The sequence below is a fragment of the Bidens hawaiensis genome, unplaced genomic scaffold (assembly GCF_021521415.1).
Source record: "Bidens hawaiensis isolate Kalapana, Puna unplaced genomic scaffold, B.hawaiensis_p1.1 tig00006250_1, whole genome shotgun sequence".
In the NCBI taxonomy this organism is placed as follows: Eukaryota; Viridiplantae; Streptophyta; class Magnoliopsida; order Asterales; family Asteraceae; genus Bidens; species Bidens hawaiensis.
The window spans coordinates 507,976-533,580 of NW_027491413.1; the positions used below are offsets into that span (position 1 = coordinate 507,976).

Here is a 25,605-nt window from a genome sequence, read left to right on the forward strand (position 1 = left end):
GCAGATTTCCGTGCAGGAATAAGTCAGCCGTCAAAATCACAATCAGGTGTAAGGTCTAGGTGTATCATAGGCGTGCCCTAAAATATTCCTTTTATAGGCATGCCCTGACACCTGACATTCCTTCTAGAAACCCTAATGATAGAGACATTACATATTCAAACGAAATACAAAAGATCCTAAGTGTAAACAGGTCTTCGAGCAAGCTTTGCAGCTTTTGTCTTATTCGAGCAGACCTGGTAACCATAAAGTGTGCTGGTAAATAGTTCTCCGGGAAAACTTTACTTAGGATATTTTCCTTAGAAAATATCCATTTAGCAGACTTCAATCCTCTTGACCATATCAAACTTTGCTCGATAAGTCCTACGAGCAAACTTGTTCTTCAGAGATCCCTTCAACCATTTGTTATCTTTAGCTTATTGAGCAAACCTAAGTGTGCTGGTAACACTATAGCTTGTCCTTAGTTGAACCTTGCTTGGTAGAAGTACTTAGATAAATTCTTGATCAACTTCTTTCAAGCTTGCTGGGACCACTGTTTATTATATAAACCTTGCTAGATCTTCCAAAATACTTGGTTTAGTCAAGAGTTTGCTCGGAAACAAACATTGCTTTAGTTGAAGAACAACCTTGCTAGACAAAGTGAAGTATGCTCGAACTTACACTTAAGAAGACTTTAAGAAGATAACCTTGCCCGGAAGGCAAAATACCTTGCTAGATTAAGTAAAAGCTTGCTGGGAGGCCTAAGTGTGCTCGGTTTCCATACTTAGCCATTTTCAGAGAGGTTGAGAAGATTACAATCTCCCTTATGTCTTTTCTTTTTTTTTCTTCGACCCAACAATCTCCCCCCTAGATTGGAACGCCTCAGCTGTACCAAAACACCTCTTTAGGTTACATACACTAATAGAAATACACATCAAAATTTCAGAAGGAATTTACATATCAAAAACGAAAAGATTACAACATATAAATTCCGTCACAAGGACATTACATATCAAGCCTAATATAAGTTGTATCTTTATCTTCTGGAGCTTGAAGCCTCTATCTTTCTTTCCAATATCACAGCTATGGCCCTTTCTTTAAACATGAATAACTGCCTGTGGTGAGGATGCTGAGAGGGCAGAGTGCATCTGATTATATCCTCTAGATCCTCCACATGCAGAAATTCTAAATCAGTGTCTTCCTTGATGATGCCCAAGGCCAGTCCATCAGAGTTTCTGAGAATGAAGGATTCATCTTGATCTTCAAAGACAATACTTGCAATCCTCCCATTTCTCTGGACTTCATGATTGGGCATTGTCATATGCAACCTCATGCTTAGACATTGCTTCATTTTGGCAAAAGGTTTGTGGTGCTTCGTCTTCTTATGGTAAGAAGCTTCAGTGATTCTTATATCCAGCATCCTGCTCTGCCTCTTCTTCTTTTTAAAATCAGATAATTCTAGCTTTCTCTTCTTGCTAAGCATTGGGAATCCTTTCCTGGCTTGATCCCTGAGATGTTTAGATAGTTCATTTTGTTGTCTTCCTGCAAATCTTTGCCTGGTGTGGTAGTCATACAGGTTCAGAGTTGCCATCTTAGTTAACTGATCCTTATTAAAATCCAAGAAATCATCCTTAAACACAATCCACCTCAAATCACCACTCTCCATAATCACATTTATAGAGTCAGCTTTTGCATCAAAATAGAGCCTTTTTGGTAGGTCCACCTCAGATGGTGGCCTATGTTGTCTTTGTTGTTTGGCTCTGGTAGTAGGGATTGGGACGCCTACAGCTGTGGGCCTAGAAGTAGTTTTCTTCTTAGGTACAGGGGCCCTCACATGCCCAGCTTTTCTCCTTTGGCAATAAAATAAGCTGCAAATAGTTTTCTCCTTCCCATGCCAAGGTTGTTATCATCCCTATTAGTTCCTCATCAGTTGGACCTGCAGGGACAGACCTTTGATTTTTAATTCGTTCACCCCTCGGTCCACACTGGAATTGTAAAAGTTTCCTCTGTTCAGCCTCAAGTCTTTCCCATTCAAACTTTTGTTCATAGAATAGTTCCTTCAATTGACTTTTTCCAAGGTTGTCAAATACACCTTCAGCCATTCTTTACTAAGCATCAAGCCTTTGAGGGTCTTAGATCTTGTTCTCATCATCCCATGGCTCTACATTCTCAACTGGTTCCTCCTGTACAGTTACAAGAGGGACCTTAGATGATATGGGTTTTTCTTCATCAAACTTTGCTTTATCAAACTAATACATGGACAGTTTTTCAGTTCTGCTCAAGTTTTAGTTTCATTTTCTCTTCCCCTAGCCAACATCAACCTGTCAAAGAGTTTGATATGTTCATCTTCCCATAGCTTCTTCTTCTTCTCCATCTTCTTCTTCTCAGCCAGAGTAACAACTCTTGGTCTCTTTGTGGTTCTTTCAAAATTATCTTTTCTTGAGAACCTTTTGAAATGTGTTTCAACTTGCTCCTTTGAGACACTGTCCACAATTTCAATAGATATCCCATGGTCAATCAAATACTTGCACTTTCCACCATATTTATTGAATAATCTTTCAAGTTTTTCCTTTTGATTGGTTTCCCTTTTCATCCTCTCCAACTCATCCTTCTTCACAGCTTTAACGGTTGTAATATATGAATTCTCCAACTCATCAAAATTCATATGGCTTAATTTTTTCTCAGAGTAGCCATGCATTCTTAAAAGAGCTCTAAATTTCTGAGAGTCTCTATTCTTCCTCTCCATCCTCTTCTTTATATCTTTCACTTCTCCATCTAACAACTTCTGCAGCTCCTCATCAGACATTGGAGCCAGGTTATCAAACATGTAATTAATGAGACTTAGAATGATTGGATTTTTCATTTTAGCATTATCCATCATGTTTTGTATATTCTCCCTATGCTCATCAGTCATCTCAACATTAGGGGAATCAACAGTGTCATCATGATCATAAGAAAAATCATCAGGAGCCTCTATTCTTGGTTCATTCACTTCAGACTCAACATGTATATCAACGGGCCTAATAGATTGGATGGGAACAACCTCAATAGGACTTTCCATCTACTTGGGACTTTCCACAGTATATTCATCCTTTTCAGACTTGTCTGTCCTTTTACTCTTCCTTACATACTTTTTCCCATATTTACCGAGGTTTCAGGGTCCCATTCTTCAGGATTTTTCTTCAGGTCATCCTCTGCTACTTTTACCCATTTTTTAGATAGATTTCGAGTTATGGACTCTCCAATTTCATCAGAAACCAACTGTTTGTTTGGGTTGTCATCAACATTTTTAGCAGTTGTTGGGATTGTTCCCTCTAGTTCATACTTACTTGATTCAGCTCGTTTGAGATTAACAATGACCAGGGCCAGGGTGTTATCAACTTCTTCAATTTGTTTGAGCTTAATCAAGCTTTCAATAACCTCCTGGTCCAACTCCCCTTCTTTATTCAAATTCTTGTTAAACTCAACCTCCTCTAACAGAATTCCTTGTTGTTCTATCTCCTTATCAGTCAAGGATCTTGAAATCCTTTCTCTTTGTATTATTTCATCCAAGATATTGTCATGCCTTTTGGCAGCTTGTTCAGCAATTTCATCAACATCTAAGATATCATCAATAGATTTTGTCTTTTGAGTTTTTAAGGGTTGGACTTTATCTGTGGCTCTTTTGGAACAACATGATACTTCGGTATCTCTTTTGGAATAATGTGATCTAGGACATATGATGAGGCGGAATAACTCTTAAGTTTTGTTTCAACTCTTTCAATATCTAAATTAGTTAGTTAAAGTTCTCTTTTAAGTTCTGATTTCTCATCAATATGCCTATTGATGGCAATTTGCTTATCTTCAACCGTGTGTTTAAGCATTAAGATTGTTTTCTCATATTGTAGGATTTTCACCCACAAGTTCTTTTCACACGATTGAAGTTTATTATGAGCCTCTTTTATATTTTTATAATCATGAAAAATTCTGTTATATTCGGATATTAAAGAATTAATCAAAAATTCTTTTTCATCATATGACTCACAAATACGTTTTACCTCTTGGGTAGAAAATGTTACATGTCCAGCCATGTTTTCATGATGAATGGAGCTACCAGGAACATCTTTTTCTTCTCAATTCCTCAATTGTTACTGGAACATCTTCAGCAGACACAGTTTCTTCATTAAGTTCTTCAACACTTGAATCCACTTGAGATTCCTCAGATACAGTCTCATCATCATCAATTCCAAAGTCAATCTTTCCATGTGGCACTTCCTCTCCATTGAACCATCCTGCAAAACTTTCATACACATCAGGAGGTAAAAATGATTGAAAAAATTCATTTGGAATAGACTCAAAACTCTTAGGATATTCTGTAGATTCATCGCAAGATCCATCAGTTATAGTCTTGTCATGATCAGCAACTACTTCAGCATTTTCCACTTCTTCCACCGCTACACCTGCATTCACAACGTTTTTCTGTACCTGTTCTTCAGCTTGAGTCTCACTAATTACCTCAGCAAAATTAGCCCTGTGAACAATTGAATTCCAGTTGAAACCCTCATCCAATTGTGCATGACACACTTTAGATGACGTGGCCTCAGGCTTCTTTGATGACTCAGCCGGTGCAGGAGAGCTAAGATGATAAATGGCTTGCCAGTTATAATCCCTTCCAAAAAAATTAGGACTAGCATCTCCAACTTCTGGATTAGTGCATTCCCTTTTGAAGTGACCCTTTTCTTTGCATCAAAAACATCTCACTTGGACTTATCAAAACCCAACTTTGAAGTTGTACCATCCAAACAATTTTTACCAGTGATTTCCCGAAACCTTTGAGCTCTACGAACCACACTTGCCATACACCAGCGGATATCCAACATTTCCATTTCCTCATGATCAACCTGATCATAATATTCTTTAGTCATATTGTAGTTACCAATACCCCCCAGCTATCAAACACTCATATGACTCAAGGACGAATCCTAAGAATGCCATATGTTCTTGAACATTATCGACGGTCAATCAATTGTTGTTTTTGATATTAACTGCAATGTTGCATTGAACAACATTAGATAATAGACTGTTGGGCTTTGGGGATTAATCAGGAACAAAATTGGTTGGAACAGTGTTGGTAGGATCAAAGTTGGTTCCAGTGTAGGAACTTGTATAGTGAGGTATGATTGACGATTGAGAACTTCACCCAAAACTACCATTGGTGACAAAAGCAGTTTGAATCTTTGGACTTGGAGCTACAACATATTGAGATGTATTAAAATACAATCCAATGTCTTGAGTTACAGTATTACACTTCATATTTTTCTTTTTTCGAATTTCAAGCTCTTGTGCTTACAACTTCTCAATGAAACGTGCTAAGTCAGTCTTGCATAATTGATTCTGTTTAATTGTAGAATCATTATAAAAGTCTCCCATTCCTCAGATAACGAATCAGAAAGATTATCAATGTATTCATATTCTTGCTTATCAATTCCCAAATGCTTAATCTCATTCACCAAATGACAGTATCTTTGAATTAGTTGTGCCATTGACTCACCTTTAACCATAGCAAAAATATCAAACTCTTTATTTAACAAACCAATATTGAACTTTCTCATGTCAGGATTCCCTTTATCCTTATTCAATAAAGCTTCCAATTTGAATGACAAGATCTATTGTGTTGCAATATTGAAAGATCTCAGACTTGATTGATTGTTGGAACAAATTCATCATCTTTTTCTCACGAATAAATCTTGCTTTTTCTGCCTTGGGAATTTGAGATAAACGATGACTAGTACCATTCTCGTTTCTTGGTATGATTTATTCCATCTCAACAGCTTCCCATGCATCATAGTTGACAGCTTGAACATAAATTTCAAACCTATCGACCCAACTCGGGTAATCTTCCATCCTTAACAACTTTGGTGGCTTGTTCGATGTCCCCATTTCGTTTTCCAAGTTAATATTCTGAAGTATCGGTGACTGATGTGTCATAAACGCATTTAAATCCTCCATCTTGGCAATCTTTGCTCAAATTTCAAGAAATCACAATTGTAACCTTATACGGACGTATACCCCGTATGTGCTGAAAAACAACTCAGCGTATAACCTATTTCCCGTATCACACCTTATACGTTGTTCAATCAAACCAACGTATATCCTCTTATCCGGACAACAATCACTGTAGCGTATACACCAATTCCATGTGTATCTCACTTATACGTACAACCAGCTTATGCGTTTAAGCATCTTATAAGGACGGATAATCAACATATACGTGAACCATAGCCACTTATACGCCAGACATGCTGTTCATTTTTTATAAATAAAATCTTGAATTTGAGTTTGAATAACCAGATTTACTCATGCAGAAATGAATATTATGTAATCACGAACATCTTCACCAAAGTAATTGAAAATTTACCCATAAACAAGAGAATAATTGAAGATTAATTAATCGGCGATGAAGTTTGACTTTGAATCTTCAAATCTTCAACAATTAACCAAAGAATGTGTTGTAATCAGTAGCGAATATGAGCCTCATGCTCTGATAACACTTGAAAGTGCATGATCCAGATCATGCATGACATCATTTACGTGTGAACGTTATGATTCGGACTGATTAACTTGTTATTTGCTATACTAAACAATATTGCGGAATAATATCGTAAAGGATTAACAACACATTTACTTATAAGCTCTGATACCACTTGAAAGTGCATGATCAAGATCATTCATGACATCATTTACGTGTAACTGTTATGATTTGGACCGATTAACTTGTTATTTGTTATACTAAACAATATTGCTGAATAATATTGTAAAGGATTAACAACACATTCACTTATAAGCTCTGATATATTGATATAACAACTTGAGTACGAATTAGAACTGTTACAAGTGTTTACAAATAATGAACATGAAAGCCTATACTTACTGCTATAGTGTCACGTATAAGTTAATGGTCAGCGTATAAGAATTATATGCCCGTATAAGTCTTATACAGATGGTTATGACTTGTACGTTCCTTACAATTGACAACTTCATATTACATAAAAAGCCCATAAGACCTAGCATTAGACATTAATGCTCTAACAATCAAGAAGGTTCATATCACTACCCATACAAAACACTGACGAAAACACACTTTTTTTTTGTTTTTATGCTTTTTGACAGAAAAGTAATACGGAAAAGACACTATTTTTGGTTTTTCCCTTTTTTGTTTTTAATATGTTTCTCCCCCTAAATATATGCATAAAAAAAATTAAAACTATGTACAAATTTACACTAAAATAAATAAAAATCAATCTTCGAAGCAGGTCATCTTAAGAAACCCTACAAGCACATCGAAGCGAGTTGTGCCAAAAGGCTTTGTGAACAGGTCCGCCACTTTGTTATCCGTGTGAACTTGCTCCAAATGAATAAGCTTACGCTCGTAGCAGTCTCTAATGAAATGAATTTTAATACCAATGTGCTTGGTTTTTAAATGTTGGACTGGGTTTTTAACAATTTGAATTGTGGCATCATTATAACAAACAATTGGAGTATAATGGATGTTGCATCCAAATGACCTAGGAGCAGCAGGCTGAGGCAACAACATTTTCAGCTTCTGCAGTAGAAGTTGTCACCGTTTGTTGTTTCTTGAACTGCCAAGAGATAAGCCTGTCTCCTAAGAATTGACATCCCGCACTTGTGGATTTTCTGTCAATATCACAACCTCCATAATTGCTGTTAGCAAAAGCATATAAAGCAAATTCTAGGTTTCTTAAGATACCAGAGACCCAGTTTGGGTCTCGATTTAAGATATCTAAGAATTCGTTTAACAACAATTAAATGAGAGAGTTTAGGATTAGCCTGATAATGGGTACACTGACATGCGGCAAACATGATGTCAGGTTTGCTCGCAGTCAGATACATGAGGGATCCAATCACTGAACGATACTTTGTTTGATAAACTGGTTCCCCTTCTGTATCCGAGGAGAGCAGTGGTCTTTCCGCCATTAGAGTGGATGCTTTCTTTAATCCTTGAAACCAAACTTCTCGAGGTTATCATCCACGTACTTGCCCTGATGCAATAGAATACCCTTTGAATCTTGGCGAACCTGTAAACCCAGAAACATTGTCACCTCACCCAGCGATCTCTTTCAAACATTTTCTTTATTACACATTCAAACTCCTTGCGCAATAACTCGCTTGTCGACCCGAAGATGATATCATCCACATAGATTTGGACAACAATCAAATCCTTATCGACCTTTTTCAAAAATAGAGTTTGGTCAATCGTTCCTCTTGTATACCCATGCTTGATGAGATGCTCGGTCAAAGTAGCATGCCAAGCAGGAGGAGCTTGATGTAAACCTTACAGCGCTTTGTCTAGCCTATACACATGATTAGGAAATTTCGGATCAACAAACCCTGGAGGTTGGTCAATGTAGATCTCCTCTTTAACTTCTCCATACAAAAACGCTGTCTTGACGTTCATCTGATAGACCGTAAATCCCATATAAGAGGCATACGCCAAGAAAACGCAAATTGCCTCTAGATGAGCGACTTGGGTATAAAACTTTGTGTAATCAATATCCTCAATCTGTCTGAACCCACGAACGATCAGACGAGCTTTGTTTCTTACAATAACACCGTTTTCATCTTGCTTGTCTCTGAAAACCCATCTTGTATCCAATGACTTTTTTTGTTTTCAAGCAGCTTAACCAACTTCCAAACCTGCATCTTCTCGAACTGATTCAACTCTTCATGCATTGCGTCGACCCAGCTTGGTTCTTGGAGAGCCATTTCAATATTCTTCGACTCGATCTGAGATTTGAAGCACGAATAGAGACACTCATTTATGCTTCCACTCTGATTTCTTTTTGAACCCAGCATCAAGTGGGTCGATGATGTTCTCGATAGGATGATCGCGTAGAATGCTTGTGGGAATTTGAGTTGATGGTACTAGAATGGTGATAGGAAGATTTGTGATGTGTTTAATTTCTCGAACGGGCGAGTCAGTCATTCCAGATGAGAAAGAATAATGGTTATACGAGGAGCTAGCCACATATTCATCCGAAATACCTTCAGGAAATAGGTACCCAGTGAAGATTTAAGTAACAAAGTCTTCAGCTGCGGTAGCGAAATGATCGACCCCTAATGAACTCTCAGTATCTTCTGGAGCCTGTGGATTGATTCCAGTCTCTTAAACCTGCGATAAAGTAGGAGTATGAGGTGCTTCATCATGCATGCCAGGATGGTCTGCATTTGGCACCGTTGAATTGCCTGTACCAATTTTAATTTCTTCTTCATCAGACTCAACATGTCCTCCAGAACCTGAAATTTGACCTGAAACATTATCCGAAAACACATTAAAAGGTTTAAACAATTCAACATGATCAAATAACCATTCAGGTCCGACTCTAGCATCTGTCTCGTTTTCTTCCAACCAGCATACATCGAATGACTCCACGATCCTCTTAGTGACCTTGTTGTAGACCCGGGATGCAGTACATCCAACATAACCCATGAAATAGCAATCATCAGCCTTACCATCAAACTTTTGAGTAGATTCCAGGTGTAGCAACGTGCATGGACATTCAAAATCGTAAATATTAGCAATATTTGGCTTATGACCATAAAGGATCTCATAGGGAGTCTTCATGTGTTGCTTATTGATCAGAACACGGTTCTAAACATAACATGCCGTGTTGATTACCTAAGCCAAGAAGAACGTCGGCAATTTGGAGTCACATAGCATGGTGCGAGCAGCTTCAATTAATGTCTGATTTCTTCTCTCGGCGACACCATTTTGAGGTGGTGTTCGAGTTACACTATATTAACGTTGCACACCCCTTTCAACACAGAAATGATCGAGTACTGGATTTTGAACTCTGTGCCATTGTCACAACGAATTCCTTTAACCTTCTAGTTGGTTTGATTTTCCATCGGAACTATGAATATTTTGATCAACTCTAAAATTTCACTCTTATTGGATAAATAGAAAACCCGAGTAAAACGTGAGTAGTCATCAGTAATAACCAAACAATAAGAGGATATGTTGATGCTAAGCACACCAACCATACCGAAAATATCCATATGAAGAAGTTGGAGAAGTGTGTCGATAGTGCTTATGAGTTTGGGCTTGTGAGGGTTATGATGATGTTTTCCTTGAGCACAAGCCAAACACTTCTCAAAAGTTATGAAGTCATTGACTGGCAAGCCCCGAACTAAATTGTTTTTAGCAAGTCGGTTTAAATTTTTAGCATTGCCGTGTCCAAGACGACGGTGCCAAGGTATGGCGTTTTGCACAGAAACATTTGAAAGCAAACAGATGACATTTTTAGGAATTTTTTGGTTCATGTCGATAATATATTCATTATATTGTCGTTCAGACCTTACTAAAACCCAATCTTCTAGTATGACAATACTTGATTTCTAAATCAAACATTCTTTACCAGTGAAGTGAGTTGAAAAGCCTTTTTCACAGATCTGAGATACGCTTAAAAGACTATATTTCAACTCTGGAACAAAATTAGCATTCATAATTTTAACACATCATTACTTACCGTAACTTTTTGCGTGATCTTACCCTTTTCTCCTCCCGCAAAAGAAACATATCCTCCATTAATGGTTTGAATTTCGTTCAGTTGGGATATGTCTGCCATCATGTGCTTGGAACATCCACTGTCAACGTAACAAGGTCTGCTGACAATCCTCCTAAGCCGTTCCTGCACATGGTGCGATATTAGTTTGATTTAGGAACCCAGTCCACAGTGGTACTGGGTTGACCTTTATCATCTACACATGACACAGATTTCCATGACATGTCATGTTTATCAAATAGTGAATCAAAGGAATTAACAGAACTTTTGGGTCATTGTGAATCTGGACTTTTTGGCAGCCATCAATAGTCTGGCTTAAGAGCTTTGTGACAAACACGGACGGGGGCCTTTGCAATATGCTTTGAAGATGGAGTGGGGTTGCTATTAGACGAGTTCGGCTGAGAAGAGGTGTTTCGGCTGCATTGAGTTCGGCTGAACTGTCTTCAGCTTAGCCGATTTCGGTTTGGCCGAATTCGGCGTGACACCTCTTCTCACTGGATCAGGTTTCTTGTTTATGTGAATGCTTCTATCTCTAGAAACCTGTTTCGTTGTCTTGTGCGTCCACCAATCACAATCACTAGCATGTGTTCTAGAGGGATTTCGTTTGGTTGATCTCCCCATTGACGTGTTCCTTCCACTTTGTCCATAGTATGGGACGTACGAATGATGTGGGAAATTTCTAGCAATGTGACCGGGAACTCCGCAGTTGAAACAAATTTGTTTCTTTAATACAAAATTGTTGTGGTTAATCCCGATCCTGACGACTTGTGGGGCCCGTCTTTAGTACATGAAATCTGTTTTCAGTGAATTTCCACAGGAACAAATACATTTACATTCTCATTTTGTTGCGTTGGTTCAGGTGGCCTATATATACCAATACCAGAATCATCAACCTTTTTAGAACTAGACACACCATTATTGAAAGAAACATCACAAGTTTTAGACACGGTTATAATGCTCGAAGCACCCGAGCCTACACAAACATCAGTATCAACAGAAAGTAAATTGTCAGTTTTCAAAACAGAAACATATAGAACAGGATCACAGTCATCCTTTTCTGCACAATCCTCCACTAAAACTTCATCTACACATGATGTATAAACGTTAGCATTATTCACATTAAAATATGGAGTTTGTTCTGATTTCATGAAATCAGTCATGACAGAAGCATTTGATTTTGTTGAACTGGCATCTCAAACCGAATAAGATGAGGTGGAACATTCAGCTTGGTATGAGATGTTAGCAGCAGGCATGCAATACTGCATATTCTTTCCCCGTTCCTCTTCCTCTTTAGTGATGGGTGTGAAAGTGTAATTATCATTAAATGGAGGAGGGGCACTCTCCTAACCCACAACCGAACCCCTTTTTCCTTGCCATTTAAGTTGTTTATCAATCATGCTTTCAAAAACCTTACTTGAGACATCGAATTTTTTTAAAGTTAAATTCAGCATTATTAAATTTTGCTTTCCATTCTTCAAGTTCGGCCGTTACCTCAGCAAGTATTGTTTTGGCCTGATTGTAGTAACAACATTTAACGCTAAACTCTTCCTTAATTATATTTAGTTCTTTGGATTCTGCCTCTAGTTTAGCTTTTAAGGGTCTTAATTCTTTCTTAGCAAGATACACTTCGTATCTTTCATCTTGTACCTCTCATACTAATTGTAAACGTTGGTTTCCAATTTTATCAATGCATGCTTGTGAACATGAAATTGTAATTACCTCATTAGAGCTTGGGGTGGTGTTGACCATGAAGGAAAACTGCTGCTCCATCACCTTCCCTTCAGCTTGATTCTCCTCTTCCCAGTAAACGATCCAAGCCAGATTTGCATCCTCATTCCCATTTAGATTTGAATCCCTCAACTGATCATCCCAAGTAAAGTTCTGAGCAACCATTTCCGTTTCAATAAATTGAATAGCCCCCTATTGTTCCCTACTGGCACCAGTGCCCATTCAACATTATTACCAACTAGAGCATTGGTACATTCATAAGCAAAATGACCCGGCTCTTGACAACTGTAACACCTTGGCTTTCCCTTGTTGAACCCTACCTTCTTATCCATGTTCATACCCCAATTATGCTTGCCCGTCCTTTGAGTAAAGTTCTTTGCTCTAAACACGACCATATCAATCTACGAAGAAATATCTATCTCCTCAACATCTTCCGGATGGATCTGATCAAGCTCTCCAATGGTGACTGGTGGAATTAGATCTTCTGCAAGAAAGGCATTATAATATTTCATAAAACCAGCCATTAAAGCGATATTCTCCTTAGTGTCTTTAGTGATCGAAGGTGCTTGAACAGCAGCAGCAGGAGAAGTAGTGGTAGATCCAGAACTTGAGGATGAAGCAGGCTTATGAGAAAGTGGGTTAGGAGCAAAATGAGACGGTTGAGCAGAGAAGGCATCGTTCGTAGAAGCTCCGAGATTTGCAGTAGAGTAGGAGCTGACATGGTTTATCTCACGTTGCTTGTTGTCTAAGTCACCAGCCTTTATCACAACCATCAATTCAGCCAAGGTTAAGATGTTTAGGTTCATGGTCTTCTTGATGAGAGACACATCCACATCCCAACTCTTTGGAAGAGTGTTAAGCAGTTTTCTGTTGATCTTGGAACGTGGAAGCTCGATCTTGGCAGTACTCATTTCATTCGTGAGCGTATGAACTTTTGAAGTTGAGCTTCAAGCGATTTCCCTAGAACGTGATTGAACATGTTAAAGCGTTGACGCTGAAAGTCTTGTCTGCTTTGCTTCATGTCTTCGTTTCCTTCATACACTTCAATCAGTGCCTCCCATAGAGCTTTGGCTGACGTGTACTCCCTGAATCCTTGAGCGATCTCAGGTGACAAAGTCATGGTGATGGTAGCAAGAGCTCTTTCATCTTTCTCCACTTTCTCAAAATCTTCATCAGTACGCAGCACGTGGCTTCTCAACCTTTAAAGCACTTGAACTTAAAGTATCATTAGGATACGACGCTAAGTAGATCTTGATCGGTCCCCGAATAATACTTCTCCATATTTAGGCATCCTTCATCGTGACATATTTTTCAAACCTGAATTTCCATTCGGTAATTCCATCAACAGACAATAGCTTGGGGATACGGGTGGCAGTCCCCGTAGGCATCCTTCATCGTGACATATTTTTCGAACCTGAATTTCCATTCAGTAAATCCATCAACAGACAATAGCCTGGGGATACGGGTGGCAGTCCCCATGATGGAATCCAGCTCGGTCGGAGCAGTAGACACACTGTTGTTTGTAGAATCCATTTACCCTATAACGTAAAACACCAAACAAAGAAGAGCCGAACACCCGTAACAGAACCGAACACATGTAATCAACCGAACACACAAGTGTTGACCAAACACCCAAAAGCTGACTCAGCCGAAAACTCTAAGAGTTCGCCCGAGAACTCAATTGAATTTGACACCGAACACCCATAAGTCAACCCGAAGCGTTGATCAAGAACTCCAAATACGGTGCCCGAACACACTGGATTTAGAGTTGAGCTGAAGCCGAAACTCTCCTCGAGCACCAGAATTCTTATCAAACTTAAGCTGAATACCCACGTGTAAACAAATTATCCCACAAAATCCGGTTTTCGAATTTTTGGAAAAAAAAAACAGATTATCTTGTTTCCTAAAACAGTCCGAAAATAACAAAGAACACCCACAAAATTCGAAGAACACCAAAGTAATCTTCAAACTGTTTTTCAACAACACTTCGATCCCGTAAGATTCTTGAATCAAATTGATATCAACAACCCGAGCCTTGAATAGATCAAAAGCTTTGATACCAATTGTAAGTCCCGAATCTGGATCCCTATAATGTTATCGATCTAGACTAGTTGAGAGTGCGGAATCCAAACAATTAGACTATTGAAGAACAAAGATGAAAAGTAATAAGATGAACACACAAAATGACTTCAAAGCACATGTTTATTATCACACGTCGGGTAGTTAAGTCCCAAAGGTTACTGCCGATTACAAGGATGTGAATTTACAACTACTTTAACCCTAACCGGTTAAACTATATATATACTACCCCATACAAGGCCTTTAAGCCCAAGCCCATCTAACCCATCTAGCAAAGAACATACAAACCATTCTTGGGTTATCACAATAGTTTTAGCCTAACACTAACAAAACAAGAACAAACCATCATATAGTCCTAACAAAGCTCTTGCGGGAGCTCGAGGCGATAAGTTACATCTTCGGTTCATTCCATGATCTTAAAATGGACCAACAAAACGGGGGGCTAGTTTACCCTTCATACCGTAATCGGCTACTCCTTTACAAAGTGAAACCTTGAGGAGGATAAGGTCGTCGACTTCGAATTCCAAGGGTCGTCTTTGCTTATCAGCATAAGACTTTTGGTGACTTCTAGCAGTAAGCAAATTATTACGATTTCGATCTATTTTGTCGGTGGTATCTTGTACCATTTCGGGTCCGGTGAGCCGTGTTTCACCGATCTCGTTCCAACAAATAGGGGAAAGACATTTACAGCAGTAGAGCGCTTCTAATGGAGCCATTTTAATGCTCGCATGATAACTATTATTGTACAAAAAATCAACCAACGGAAGATGGGTATCCCAATTACCACCAAAATCAAGCACACAAGTTCTTAGCATATCCTCAAGGGTTTGAATGGTTCTTTTAGACTGACCATCCGTTTGAGGATGATAAGCGACGCTAAAATCTAGACGGGTTCCCAAAGCGGGTTTGAAACGAAATCCAAAAATGAGACACGAAACGACCATCACGGTCAGATATAATACTCAAAGGTATACCATGGCGATAAACGATCTCATTGACATAGATTTGAGCGAGCTGATTAATCGAAAGCTTTTTCTCGAATGGGAATGATATGGGGTGACTTGATTAATCGATCGATGATTACCCAAATACTATCATGTTGCTATAACAACTCCGACTTTAATTTCTTATTTTATTAGCCGTGACCCGACCCGTTTTTATGTTCGAGAAATTTTACCAACAAAATATCAAGTTTATCAATATATTATTATATTGTTATCATTTGTTTATTATATTTATTTAATATATGTAATTAACTTTCAAACTTATACAATTTCCACCCCAAACTATACTTTTACTCGTTTTTGTTTCCTTCTTCGCACTTTATGGACCTAGTTGCAATATCTGCATATTATACGATTTGATTATATTATGAAACCGTCATAACGTGTTTATCATTATACATTATAACGATCATCATAACTAGATTAAACTTGCCGACACCATCACTATAGCGTCGCCTACAAAACCCCTTTAAGCAATTGAATTATATTAACTTGCAAGTGTTCATCCTTGATCTTATTCTTGCCGTCTATTTATACATCAAATTAAACCTCGTTACCAATCGTTAAAGGTAAAATATGGGTTAGATGGGTCCGAACCTTGTTTATAACCGAAATAAAGTCTTATAATTTTAAAGATAGGTTTATTACTTTGTAAATAAGTAACAAATAAAAACTAAATGTATCGTAAATTAAATTAGAAAGAAGATTTAAAAAAAAAACAATAAGACAAGTAAATAATAAATAGAACTTAGGGTTAAACTTTAGCTTAGGTTGTACTAGAGTTAAAAGCAGTAAAATAATTTCTTCCAGTTAAATAAGAAATAATATGATAATGCTTTGTGCATCAAAGAGAACTGCCTAGCTTCTTCTACCTCACACAAACAACATAGTTCACCGGAGACCGGAAAAATAAAAAAGGGCTTGCTTTGCTCTCTTTTCTTCACTTATTTTATTTTCTATACCCTCTTCTCCTCTCTTAAGATAAGCGACGGTGGGCACCGAATGATTATTGACACAACATATACTAACGTGTACCTAAAAACACGACACTCCGGCATAAGGGCGGTGGGCACCAGCCCACCGTAGTCAAGCTCTAGATCTGTCCCTACTGAAAATAGAATAATACGAGTATAAGTTTTCGAGTGACGACTTCCAGAAGTAAAATACTTAAACCATTTGAATAAAATAAATATATAAAAATTTATAATACTAAAATCACATGAAAACTATATTAAATTGAATTAGAATATTCATGTATCACAATGATTTTTTTAATACACATTACTATTCATAAAGAAGTAGAATTGAACAATTCAAATGTTCATGTATCACCATTAGTTGTTGAACTTACCAATTAAAACCACAATATAAGCAACTAAGACTTAGGAATCATACATTGCACTTGTATGCAATTTAAGAGCAGGAGTGCAATCATTCTCTATTCAGAAAGGAAAATGGTCACGTTTGACGACTTAAAGTTGTGGTTCGTATGGCGTTTAGTGTGGTATGATTTGGCCTAATAAGTTCCAGCACCCTTTCTAAACCCTCCATGTAAGAGACCGGGTCCCTCGTCTGATTGGGATTTATGCACATTGCTTATCCTTAGGTTTAAAAAACCTTGGTGTTAAGGGTTCATAAAACAAGTGTGTCACCCTTCCAGTTACGACCTACCCGTCACGTAAAACTAACTTTAAGGGGGTTGAAAAATCAACTTTTTGAAAATCGTAAAAAAAATCCAAAAGATTATAAAAAAAATGTTTAGGCACAAGCCTTAGAGTTTGTGAGTTAATACGTGTACATGCGACGTTATAAAATATTATAAATATAAATCCGAGCGTATGAATGAACTACTTAATAAAAGTGCGGACACATAGCATATAGGGTATACATGCAATTTGGTGCCCTAAAATAAACTATAACTAGATTAGGCCGATACATCTAATAACCTATCTTATAGTTACGCCTCTGATACCAATCTGTAACACCCCGGTTTTAAGCGAAATACGCCCGGGTGTAACGTAAAAATCACTCATAAGCTCGTAACATAATAAAAGCGAATATAATTATATTTATTTCATTATAATAACAGAAAAAAGTACACAATTATTCATAGATAAAGATAAAAGCACTTCATCGAAACAATGAATAAGTTATACTAACGGTCTTCATCCTTAGCTCAACATCGATTCAACCTGTAGCACGTTGAAAATAAAATATTTGTTAATAATTAAGTTGGTGAGTTCTCATAAGTTTTTGCGTGTATATATATATATATATATATATATATAAAGGCACGATTCAATGTTTGTAATCCAATAAATATTCAAGCATAAAGAAATGAAATCAATTTATGTCGTTCTCCCGTTCCTTAAGCCGATGTAACATCTCGGATTTACTCGTAATTGAATTCCTATTCGTTTACCCGACTCGGGAATATATTTCGAATCATTCGTAATAGAAAAAACTTGTATTTATAAGTATTTAACTTGGTTTAATTTAATTTATATTTTCTTAACTTTCAAACTCACCAAACAATGCTTGAATTATTAATCATCTTGTTGCTTTATTTTTTTTTAAATTATGTACTTTGATTTGTTTGGAATTGTTAGTAATTTAAATAAATAGATATTGTCACTTTAAATTATTGCATGATAGTACCTTGAGAGTTGTGAGCAATCAGCTCACGCCATGACATTTCCGCATTAGGTTGGGGTGTGACAGAATGGTATTAGAGCTGAAGGTTTAAGATAGGTCGTTAGTGGTGCCTTAGTAACATGCTTAGGTGCCCCATACATGCTTATTTATTTGACTTATGTGTTAAAATTATTTGTTTACAGCTTTTCTAGTTAATTATTTAATTATTGTTTATTATTATATTGTCATGCACACACACACAATTCCGAGGCTATGCCTCAACCTCAAAATCAATTTTTCGTAATTAATTTAAATCAAGTATATTGACTTTTATCTTTGGGAAATTCCTTAAGAAATCCCTAGTATGGTTTTTACTCTTTCACCTTAGGGCTAAGTTGTGTGACAAGTCTGTAGTAACTGGAAGGGGGAGAGAACTGTGAGCCAGGCCTTGGCAAACCGGTTCCGAGAACCCTAGTTAAGATGCTATTCCTTACCTAGAAGATAACATGACCACAGTAATCGATCTTATAAGCCAAAGCGGGACACAACAGTTATACGACCGACGCCGTAGGTTATTTTTAAACCAAATTCAAGGTGATTCGTGGCTAAATTCGGTCTTTTCCGATTATCGTGTTTTGTTATTTTAAATGGTTAGTTGGGTGAAAAATCCATGGAATCCATTGGCACTCCTATTATCTATTTCTCAACTTGTTTTTGTGTTTTTGTTGGAGTAATCATACGTGGTGATTCACGGGATATTCCAACTACCCACATTTTTGTTTTGATAGTTTGTTATTTAGTTGGTACAGCTAATATTCCATGGAACACTCATAGGCCATTCAACTCTATTGCATTGATAATTCGTTAATTAGTTGGTACAATTAAAATGCCATGTAACACTCATGGGTTATACAACTCAGTTGTTTTTATTCGTTAGTTTGTTGGGCCATTCAAACTGCCATAGAAAGCTCATGGGAGGCCAACACACAAGCTTTGTTTCGTTAGTTGTTTGTTAAGTTAACTTAATCAAATAAATTTTAACTTTTAAACTGAACTCATCTCCCCATCTAGTTATCACACACTAATCATAATAGCTACATCATCTCATAAGGATTTACGCAATGTACCACTTATCTTACAATCTTTTACCTTTATTCCTCACAGAAGGTCTTCACTAAGAAACCACCGTTGTCACCAACGTTCATCTGGTTCTCACGATTTTCGCTTGGCCGCTAGAATCACCAAAGATTTTGCTGCTGCTATGACCACAATCATAACCCAAATCCAGAGCCTCAACTTTAACGGAATTGCTACTTCAGTTGCACTGAACAATTACGACTTACGTAACTTTTTGAGTACCAAACCTACTTCTTTTCATGGTGAGGAAAATGCCACCAAACTGCTGCAATGGTTCGAGAAGATGGGGAATGTGTTCATCCACTGTGAATGTTCGGACGCCAAATGGACTAAGTTCGCCTCGAGCGTTTTCGAGGACCGGTCTATCACATGGTGGAATGCCTTGAAAGCAGACCAATGGGCTGATTTGGTTGTAGCCAAGACTTGGGAGGACCTCAAAGAGGCTATGAAGAAAGAGGTTTGCCCTTATCATGAACTGCAAAGGCTTGAAACCAAATTTTGGGAGCTCAAGCAAATCGGTGGGGATAACTTCACGTGTTCCAACCGTTTCCGTGAACTTAGTTGTGTCGTACCTCACCTTGTAACCCCCGAGAACCATGACATTCAAAAATACGTTCGCGGTTTACCAAACATTTTCCGTGATGCTGTGGTGAGTCGTGAACTTTTAGCCATCGGTGAGGCTATGGACCTAGTTGCTTCCCTCACCAAGAGTCATGTTAGGGATGGAACTTTGTCCCAAAAGGATTCCGTGCCTACTCCTAAAAAGACCGAAACCGAATCATCCCATGATGCTAAAGCCAAACCCAAACCGGCTTACAACAACAACAATCACCGCAACAACCACAAAAACAAGCGTAAAGCCAACCATCAAAACTATGTCATTAACCAAACCAATAACCAACCTCCTCCTAACCAAAACCAAAATTCCCCGAAGAAAATATCCTACGCCGGACCTAATCCTCTATGTGCCAAGTATAACCATCATCACCCTGCTCAATTCCCTTGCCGACTATGCGCCCAATGCAATCATTTTGGCCACCTTGCAAAAACTTGCCGTGTCCCGCCTACAGTCTACCCCTCATGCTCAACTTGGCGTTCTTAACACCCGTGCTTTCTACCATTGTGGAGACCCAAATCATCTCCGCAACACGTCCCCTCAACTTATCCATGCTCATCAAGCTCAAGCTATGACTGCACCCTACTACTTTACCCATGCTCACCAAGTTCAAACCCATCAACCCCATGTCCTTCAAGCTCCCCCCATCAATCAAGGTCAACCTTACCAAACCCAACTCTATCAAACCCCACACCCGCAAGCTCAAGTGTTCCAAAAATACTCTTCTCAAGCCCCTGCTATGCAAGTTCAACCCATTCAAGCTATTCCAAGTCAATCTACCTCGGATGCTCAAGCTCTTATGAATTCAACTCCTCAAGGTGCTTCAAGTCAAATCAACTAAGCTACTCAAGGACTCTAAAGACAATTGCTAATATCCTTATTCTATTTTAATTTATTTTTGTCTTTTCCAAATTATGAATTGTAACGCCTCTTTATGGCATTGGATTATTTCAATTTGAATTACCTATCATTTGCATTTTTTATCTCGGGAATGAAGTTTCTTTTATCTAAGCAGACTGTTTATTAAAGCCTACTTCTATCTTATTTTCTTACCCTCATTCATCACAACCCATGTATTTAACGTCAACTATTAATGAGTTATCCCTTTACAACTCTAAAGACTTATACTTTTTACATTAACAGATGTCTTAGAAATGTCTTTGTTTAATTTAAATTCACTACAACTTTTGACTCATACATTGGTGATTTTCTAGTTTTATAGTTAAAACTCCTTAAAACTTTTGTTTTCTCAAAATCATGTCTTTCAAATATTTTGTAACCCACACAATGGTACGAGTTATGTGGACCATCCGACGATCTTAGTAATTACGGGTCGACACATTAACTCATCTAACCCATTAACACATTACCAGATCCCTTATATCCGACCCATATTGCAACCCGTATACCCGTTTTGTAGCTTGAGCCACAATTTCCGTCATAATATTGGTAATTGAATCAGGCATAATATTGTTCTTGCCAAAACGTGTATGTCGACATCTTAAATCTGGAAACTAGGATCAAATGCGATACGATTTGATTATATTATGAAACCGTTATAACGTGTTTATCATTATACATTATAACGAACATCATAACTCGATTAAACCTGCCAACACCATCATTATAGCGTCGCCTACAAAACCCCTTTAACCAATTGAATCATATTAACCTGCAAGTGTTCATCCTTGATCTTGTTCTTGTCGTCTGTTTATACATCAAATTAATCCTCATTACCAATCGTTAAAGGTAAAATATGTTATGCTTCTAATCGTCTTTATGCACTGAACATTTACCCTATGAAAAATCGGTCAAACATCGAACAATTTGGCCGATTGTGAATCCTAGGGTTCATATTTGATTTGGGTCTTCTAAACTGTTGGTAGTTGAATTACTGTTCTCGTTTAACACTTGTGTAAGCCACTGGCTCAGCTGGCCGGTGCATTATGGTTATGTCGTCCAACCGTTGGGGGGCGCAGGTACGAACCCTCAGCCCCTTTTTTTTTGGAAACCTTTCTTTAATTATTATTTAGTGATATTAAATCATTTAAATTACATATATGTATTAAAATTAATAAGTAATCAGTATTTTATGCAAAACCGACATATTAACTAGTTGTTTTTTCGAACCTTGGTTAAAATCACACACACGTACACACACACACGTATATATATTTATATATATAATTACCAATATTATGACGGAAATTGTGGCTCAAGCTACAAAACGGGTATACGGGTTGCGATATGGGTCGGATATAAGGGATCTGGTAACGAGTTAATGGGTTAGATGAATTTATATGTATATAATAGTTATTAAAAATTGATAAAGGTTTTTATAATAAAGATTTTATAAAGATTTTAATATTTAATCAGGGTTCAATCTAAGATATATATTTTAAATTTCACCATGTTAGTTAATATATTAAAATATAGTATGAGTTCACTATTTTATAAAAGATTATATTTTATATAAATATTATTATTTATTTTCTATTATTTATTATTTACAATATAAATTTAAAATATATCTTTATTATTAATAATAAAATTTAATAAGTGATTATTTTAAATACCGATCGACCCTATATCATTATATAATGCTTATTAAGTAAAAGGATTTATTTTGTTATATAATAACATTTATACGAAAAATTCGGCATAAATTATTTTTGACTTCCAAATACCCGTTCAATCTCAAGAGCATGAATCTAAGAATGAATCCCATCATTAATCCATATCTATTTCTTCGTTATTACTTTTACTTAGAGTTTCCCGTTGACATATTCCGACGAGCGTGATGTTTATTTAATATCGCTCTTATTGTGCTCATTTCGATTATTGATAAGGTGAGTATTTCACTCCCCTTTTTAATTATTTTTAATCCTTTTGGGGGACATATGTGCATCTTATGATATTTACCTATTATATAGTATTCACAATTGCAAATGTTTAATCCTTGTGTATATATCAGTTTAATGCCTAACCTGCTATATGCTTATTTGCTTAATTGAACGCATTCAGAGAGGTCCAACATATTCACAATTAGTATGATCATATGATTGTCGTAGTGGCCGACATCCGATCGAATGACAATGGTTTCCCCGACAACTCACTCATGGTAACCAATGCCCGATTTGCATGGAAACGGTTTAGCCCACATTTAATTTTTAGTTTGAATTGTGTACATGTTATGGCTTAATTGTTTATCTCACATGTACAATTTGCGTTTTTTTTATATATTATATTGTATATCAAATTAACTGGTGTTTTACTCACTCAACCTTGTGTTTGACAAAATTATTTGTATTTTATACGCATATGCAGGTCATCATGTGATTTGATATTAGGAATTGTTGAAGGATTTATGTTAGAAGATATATTATCAAGACTAAATCAATACTTAGTTAAATTTGAATTATTATTATCTTGTTTATTTATTTTTATTTTTTGAATTATGTACTTTGATTTGTTTGAATATTTAATTTAAATAAGTAGATATCTTCACTTTAAATTATTGCATGATAGTACCTTGAGAGCTGTGAGCAATCAGCTCACGCCCCTGCATTTCCGCCTTAGGTTGGGTGTGACAGTTACCTCTTGGTGGTTGGAAGTTTTGCAACGAAGTCCATCGTAATGTTCTCCTACTTCTAGATTGGGATAAAATGTTGCACGAGCAAACCAATAGTTGTTTGATGCTCGGCTTTTATCTTAGCAGATGTTAAATATTTTCCGACATAGATAGTGATGTCTTTCTTCATTTCGGGCCACCAGTAACTAGTTTGAATGTCGAAATGAATTTTATCCTCACTGGGGTGGATAGAATACCGTGACTTGTGAGCTTTGTCTATTATAAATGTGCGAAGTTTGTCACGATCTGGGACCCAAAGGCGGTTGAGAAAATAGAGCAACCCATCATGCTTGGTTTCGAGTTGGAGTTCATCACCACACGACATCTCTTTATACATTTTGCTTTCGGTGACAGAGATGTGTTCGGCCTCAAAGATACGTAGCTGAAGATTGGTTTGAATAACAGCGCTTAGAAGAAGAATGCTTTTGACATGGGTTTTGTGACTAAGGGAAACAACCACTACGTTTGCTTTACCAGGATGGTAACATATTTCGCAATTGTAGTCGCTAAGAAATTTGGCCCATTACCGTTGTCTCATGTTTAGATCTTTTTGGTCGGTAATATGTTGGAGACTCTTGTGGTCGGTGAATACCAAGAATTTCATTCCATACAAATGGTGCCTCCAATTCAACGCGAATACAAAAACACTGTGCTCAAGGCCTTGTGTTGCATAATTCTTTTCATGAACCGTTAGTTGTCGTGACGTATAGGCGATGACCTTGTCTCATTGCATGAGAGCACAACCGAGACCTTGATTCGAGGCATCACAACAGACAACAAAATCCCCATTTCCTTCGAGAAGGGCTAGGATAGGAACGTCGCAAAACATACACTTCAAGATTAGAAAAGATTCATCTTGCTTAGACCCCCCCTCCCCCCCCCCCACTAATAAGGTTTACCCTTATGGGTTAAGGCGATGAGGGGTAAATCGATCTTGAAAAACTTCAGGATGAAACGAAGGAAATAACCAGCGAGACCAAGAAAAGATCAAACTTCAGTGGGCGAAGTTGGGGTCTTCCAATTTTAAATGGCTTCGATTTTAACGGGATCGACATCAATGCCTTTTTTGTTAACGATATGACCAAGGAATTGGACTTCGTTTAACCAAAACTAGCACTTGGAAAACTTGGCAAAGAGTTGTTCTTTCTTCAAAAACTCGAGGATATCGTGCAAATTCTTTTCATACTCAACTTTAAATTTCGAGTAAACGAGAATGTCTTTGATGAATACGATTAAGAACTAATCAAGATAAGGTTTACATACGCGGTTCATGAGGTCCATAAACATCGCAGATTCATTGGACAAGCCGAAAGGGATAACTATAAATTCGTAATAACCGTAGCGAGTTCGGAACACTATTTTGGGCATTTCATCCTCATGAACGCGCAATTAGTGATAACCCGAAGGAAGATCGATTTTTGAAAAGCAAGATGTGCCTTGAAATTGATCTAAATGGTCGTCAATTCTAGGCAGAGGGTAACGGTTCTTAATCATGAGTTTGTTGAGTTCACGATAGCCGATACACATTCGAAAGGAACCATCCTTACTCTTAACGAAAATAACAGGTGCGCCCCCAAGGTGACGAACTTGGGCAGACGTAACCTTTGCAAGAGAGTTCTTGGGGTTGACTCACAAGATCTTGTATTTACGAAGGTGCAAGACGACAAGGAGCTTTGGTAAGAGGATTTGCACTAGGCACAAGATCGATACGAAACTTCACTTCACGAGTAGAAGGTAAACCAGAAACATCGTCAGGGAAAACTTCGGGAAAATAACGAACTACCAGAATGTCTTTTATTGTTTTCTTTTCTTGTTTCTTTTCCACGACGTTGGCAAGGAAAGCCACATACTTTTACGTAAGTATTTTTGGGCTTGTGTACCCGACATAAACTTGAGCACCTTGGAAGCTTTTTCACCGAAAATACGCAAAATCTGATCGTCGTCTAGGGGAATTCGAATATACTTCTCAAAGCACACGATTTCGGCACACTGTTGAGCTAACTAATCCATGCCTACTATGATATCAAAACTTCCGTGTTGCATAAAATTGAGATCGATAGAAAATTCAAAGTCATTGAGATTTAGAGTACAACCACGAATAACGGAGTCAATCAAGATAGTTTTACCATTCGCAATTTCAGCCGTAAATGAGTTTTTGAGTTTAGAACGAGACGGCGAAAGCATAGGCTCAAAATCAAAATACACAAAACTCATATCGGCACCAATATCGAATCCAAT

At 37.4% G+C, this 25,605-nt stretch overlaps 1 protein-coding gene across 1 annotated transcript; it reads right to left on the reverse strand.

Annotated features, from left to right (window-relative positions):
- Positions 1–5,769: 5,769 nt before the first annotated feature.
- LOC143631707 (uncharacterized) lies at positions 5,770–9,598 on the reverse strand. Its single transcript, XM_077100382.1, has 5 exons — positions 9,146–9,598; positions 8,663–8,760; positions 8,313–8,606; positions 7,548–7,677; positions 5,770–5,973 (listed from the first exon to the last, which is right to left on the reverse strand). The coding sequence occupies exons 1-5, from the start codon at positions 9,596–9,598 to the stop codon at positions 5,770–5,772; spliced, it is 1,179 nt and encodes a 392-aa protein (XP_076956497.1).
- Between the last annotated feature and the right edge of the window lie 16,007 nt (positions 9,599–25,605).